At 34.7% G+C, this 5,541-nt stretch overlaps 1 protein-coding gene across 1 annotated transcript; it reads left to right on the forward strand.

Annotated features, from left to right (window-relative positions):
• Nucleotides 1-967: 967 nt before the first annotated feature.
• Nucleotides 968-5,070, forward strand: LOC122585110 (cytoplasmic 60S subunit biogenesis factor REI1 homolog 1-like). The gene is made up of 5 exons (XM_043757208.1): nucleotides 968-1,266; nucleotides 2,149-2,718; nucleotides 3,413-3,582; nucleotides 3,984-4,199; nucleotides 4,764-5,070. The coding sequence occupies exons 1-5, from the start codon at nucleotides 1,159-1,161 to the stop codon at nucleotides 4,921-4,923; spliced, it is 1,224 nt and encodes a 407-aa protein (XP_043613143.1). The 5' UTR covers nucleotides 968-1,158; the 3' UTR covers nucleotides 4,924-5,070.
• The last annotated feature ends 471 nt before the right edge of the window (nucleotides 5,071-5,541 follow it).

Below are 5,541 nucleotides of genomic sequence, written 5' to 3' on the forward strand. Positions count from 1 at the left end.
ATCAAACATATATAACAACACATTATCAATAACAAAAACTAAAATGTATCAATGACAGAATGAGTTTTAGTTAGACGTTTATAGTTTTAACGCAAATACAATGTTATAACAAAACCATATTAATACAAAACTTGAAGTCCTACAAGGGCCCACAACCAACTACTTGTATACGATTATTGCTGTTTAACTAATTGAGAAAATCAATGATAAGTTGGTGTAGTGGTTTGAAGTTCCACTGGTGACATATAGGTCTCAGGTTCAAATTCCCATTCCACCAACTTTAAATATAGGTAGTCATTCTATTAGAGCTTGACTTAGGCAGTGGAAGAGCTATGTGGTGGCCACAGGTGACCATGACAACCCCATAATTTCTATAGAACTCTATACTTCTAGTACTATTTTTAAGTATTTAATCGGTTTTAAGGTAATTGGTAACCCCATACTAGAGTAATTAAATTTTGTAGTTTGATTTATACTTATTTGTATCATGAAAACTATTTGGCGATCCCAGGATAAATTTCTGGCTCCGCCACTGGGTTTAGGTATACACAGGTTCAAGTCTAAGGAGACAGAATTTACCCCTATTATTTGTCATGTATTCAAGCGGATTAATAGAGGGTTTTCCCCATTGGGTATTTGAAATAGACAAATCTACTTCGGTGGAACTTTTTAGCACGGACCCGATTAAGACAACATATGCTAGATCTCTCGCTGTCGAATTGCAACACGAAGTTTTAAACGAAATTCACCTTTAAAAAAAAAAAAAAACCTAATTGATGAGAAAACTATTGATACATGGAGAAAGGAGAACGAGACCGGGTCTAACTTATTGAACTCAAACCATTACGTCACACGTGCAAGTAATTCGGCTAAGCGCTTACATCAAACCTTGTGGACCGGGTTTGTTTGCAAGCCACGAAAATAAGGCGGTCCTTGTTCCACAGCGTGTCTGCCTCCTTTAAACTTAAACCTAAACCTAAAAAACCCCAAATTCATCAAACATCATCAGAAAAAAAAGGCGGTCAAGAGGCTCTCTTCGCCGACATTAACCCATTACTTCCCAGTCTATTGGTATATAAATATCTTTTTCATATCTAATTCTATTCTCTCTGATAATAATAATAATAATAATAAGAAGATCAAGAAAAAGAAACAAAGATGACAGGGGTGATGACGTGTAACGCGTGTAACACTGAATTCACTGAAGAAAACGATCAAAAGCTTCATTACAAATCCGAATGGCATCGTTACAATCTCAAACGCAAAGTATCTCCCTTTTCCTTTTTTTTTAATCCTCTTTTGTTTGTTTGTTTAACCTAAAAACTGTTTTTACCACAATTTATTAAGTATTTGTTCGTATTCCAGGTAACTTTTGCATCATTTTACTTCAAGTTATATCAGAAAAATTCTTCCTGTTATCGCTATTACTTGACATTAAACTGCGAATTTCTTCTTGTTTTGAGGAATATAACTTTTTTACGTTTCATGTATATCCAGATAAGTTATATTTGTTATATGACTATCTCTGTACGGTCTCTTCCCTTTAATTTTTACTGTCGTAATTGTCAAATTTTATTGCTTTACATATTTAACTAGTGTCAAATTTTATTTTGTGCTTAGTCGTGTTTTAGTTTATCCCGAATGCTATGTTTATTTTTTTTTTTGGAATTTGTAGAAACAGGATTTGGTATTCAACTGTATTGAGAGTCATATGCTATAATTTTTTCATATTAAGAGCTCGTATGATTGTCTAAAAACAAGTTGTTGTTTGGAGGTCTTATACCACCTTTAATATTAAGTTGGGGCTAATGGTATGTAGAAACACTAAAAACCAAATGTCTACCACAAACTAAATTTGAAGCGACAAATAAAGATCACTCGAGAAGATGGTTGTTGAACCTTTGTTTGCTTAAAATGTGTTTTAAATGATACGTGAGTTTCTGATCCAGTAATTACAATTAAACATTGTTTAGAGTCTGATGCAAAAAACTTTATAGTTTGCTCAATTTGATATACTACAAAGCTAGATGCATTTACCGTTTGTCATATTGGTGTGAAGTAAACGCTGTATTTTTTTGAGACATATGGTCTCTGTTAATGTTTCCTGTTACACTTTGTCATAATTAATTCATGTCTTTGGAAAATCAGATTGCAGGCGTTCCTGGAGTGACAGAAGCTCTCTTCTTAGCCAGAGAAACAACACTTGCTGAAGAGAGAAGTAAGCTGAATGGTCCTGCTATGCTGTACACATGTCGCCTATGTGGCAAAGGTTATCGAAGTGCCAAGGCTCATGCTCAGCATCTGAAGTCTCGATCTCACACTATGCGGGCTTCTCAGGGCGGTCTTGATGATGAGAATGATGCAGTAATAAAGCCACTTCCACCCCGTGCTGTGAAGAAGTCTCCCCAACAAAAGGAAGAGTTCGACGATGAAAGTGACGAAAGTGATGAATGGGTGGAGGTTACTGAGAATGATGTTGTTGGTGAAATGGCATCATCCTCTGCGCATATGGAAATGAATGATGAAGATGATGATGATACTGACGATGATATGGATGAGGATGATGAAGTTGATCCAACATGTTGCTTTATGTGTGATCAAGAGCATAAGACAATTGAAAGCTGTATGGTTCACATGCATAAGCATCATGGCTTTTTCATACCCGACATCGAGTATTTGAAAGATCCCAGTGGTCTTCTCACTTATTTGGGACTTAAGGTAAATTCCGTTATGCCCATCTTGTTGGTACATATTCTCCTGTAAAATTGCATTCCATTGTTTGCATCAAGAGTGGCGTGTAGATAACTTTTTCTTGATAATTCCTGTATGTGAATATTTTTACCCATTTAACTAAGAATGGGTCCATTTGGGCTGTGTTTTTATGTTAATTAAGCCAATTAGGTTAAAGCATGAAGTTAAATGGGCTGAAACTGAAAGTCACCCAAAATCTTTTTGTATGTATACAACCTTCTAGATCATTACGCTCCAAGAAAGGTAATAGAGAATTCTACAACAAAATTGGGGGGAGTTATATTTTGCGCTCGTTATCCTATCTCTTTCTTTGTTTCTTTTCATTTGTCACCCAACATGTTATTAGAAATTTATCTGTCTCTGTTCTTTTTTAAATTGTTACTATATATGTTCATTTATTTTTCATTATTGTCATTAATGTTTAGAGGCCTGTTTGTAATCCCTTTATTCACCCAAGATTCCTCAAGATAATATTAGTTATATTAATGTTTGCGTAATAATAATAAATGATATTGTTTCATTACATTTTCTTAAGTACACATGAATTATTGATGAAAAATCATTGGCGATGTTACCTTTTTAGTATTGTTTTCTACATGCTTGATGCTTGTACAATCTCGTGACTTGTCTTCCTTATCTTTATGGTTTCATTTTTTTACAGGTTAAGCGTGATTTCATATGCTTGTATTGCAACAGTAACTGTCAACCATTTAATAGTTTGGAAGCAGTTAGGAAGCATATGGTGGCAAAAAGTCATTGTAAAGTACACTATGGTGACGATGATGAAGAGGAGGAGGCTGAACTAGAAGAGTTTTATGATTATAGCAGCAGGTTTGTATTATTAGAAAATTGCCATCTTCTTTTAACAAGTGAAGTCACTTTAGTACACACGCCTTTGTTTCATTCTTGACTAATGATAGTTTGTAGCTAGTTGTATGGTACTTGTGCGGTTTTATTCATGTTATGTTTCATCTCTAACATGTTGATTGGGTATAAAGTGGAGAAATGTTTCATCTCAAATGCCGCCCAAACTATAATATCATTACCTAAGGCATCGTATTGTTTTATTCGCGGAATTCCTTAGCCAGTTTTTTAGCCTGTATTATGTATGCGCTACTTCACCGGCAGCCAAAATATTTTACTTGTGTGAACACATAAGAGATATGAGTAATTTTTTTCCCCCCAGTATTGCCTGTGCTTAAAGGTAATAATAATTTTTGTCTATATTCCAGCTATGTTGATGCAAATGGAAAGAAGATCGTTTCATCCGATGGGACAGATGATGGTATTGAACTTGGGAGTGGTGGATCTGAGCTAATCATCACTACAGTAAATGATGATATAATATCAACCAAAGCAATTGGTTCCAGGGAATATTTACGTTATTATCGTCAGAGACCACGCCCATCTGCAACTGGAGTTCCCATGACTGCTGTATTGGCTGCAAGGTAACATCTCATGATGATATGGCAACATTGTCATTTCACCTGTTTTTTTAATACCTGGTTGCTTACCTTACGTTGAATGTCAAACAGAATATATTCCAACAGTTTTTGTTACAAAGTCGCCGTCAGTTTTTTATTTCTTCCAAAATCACAAGAGTCTGAACCTATATAATTGCACTTGACCTCAAACATTGATCTATTGTGTTTTTGAAGCTGGAAGTCAAAGGCCGGTTCATGTTAATTCTTTTTGGTCATCGAAACTGGTAAAAATAAAAAGCTTAAATATAAGACTCAACGGGTCGAGTTTTTTGGATCAATTAAGTTCAATGAATCATTATATATCTTTGCATCCACTTGGTTATTAGGGAAAGATTAGTATTAATATGATAAAACTTTTGTACTAATATTTAACACTAGTTTTTATAGATGTATAAATTTTTTTTTTTTGTCCAGTTTCTACCAGAAGTTACCTGTTATAACTCTTTAATTATTTTGAGCTGTTACCCGAGCATCCATTTTACCTTTGCTAATAAGCATTCTAAACTTGAAATGATGTACAAATTTCAGATATAGGAGCATGGGCTTGTCAACAGTTCAGTCAAAGGAGAACATGGTGAGGATGAAGGTGATGAAACAGATGAACAGAACAGGTGTAGATTATATGCGTTCCAAGATGGGCATGAAAAGCAATGTCATCCGAAACCTGCCTAAGAACGTCACACATTAAGTCTTTAATCTTCTTGATCGACAGTTACTACCAGCATTTAGCTCTTTAAATAATTATATTTTCAACAATGCTCTTGAAGCTTCTATATTGACAACTTGGTCTTTATTGTGAATTTACTTAATCTGCTATATACTATATGTCATGTCATTTGAAATTGTTATGCTCTTTGAGATAGGGCCAATGTTTTATGGTTTTTTGGGTGTTATGGTTCCTTGTTTGTCCTACATGTGGACTGAAGTTTACAAGTTTTCAGCATTCCTATAATGTAGACATACTCATCATTTGCATCTATTTGCACAGTCTGTACTATCCTTTTCTATATCACTGTAAATGAAACACATACGCACCAAATAAACATATACGTCATATGCATCATTTGAAAATGAATACTGCAACACCATTGCTGTAGAATAATATCCTGTTTTGCCTCCATACAGTAGTCAACTCATCATAATACCTGCAGAGACACTTGCACAAGAGTATGTGCACCACCATCTTATCAGTTTCTCGTGTATCACATTTCTCATTTGCATTTCAGCTCCTCATAAGCTTTGCAACTTTTAAACTTCAACTATAGCAGCCTTAATTTTATGCCCTCAATGAATTGGTCTTTGATTT

This window comes from Erigeron canadensis, chromosome 1, assembly GCF_010389155.1.
Source record: "Erigeron canadensis isolate Cc75 chromosome 1, C_canadensis_v1, whole genome shotgun sequence".
NCBI lineage: Eukaryota > Viridiplantae > Streptophyta > Magnoliopsida > Asterales > Asteraceae > Erigeron > Erigeron canadensis.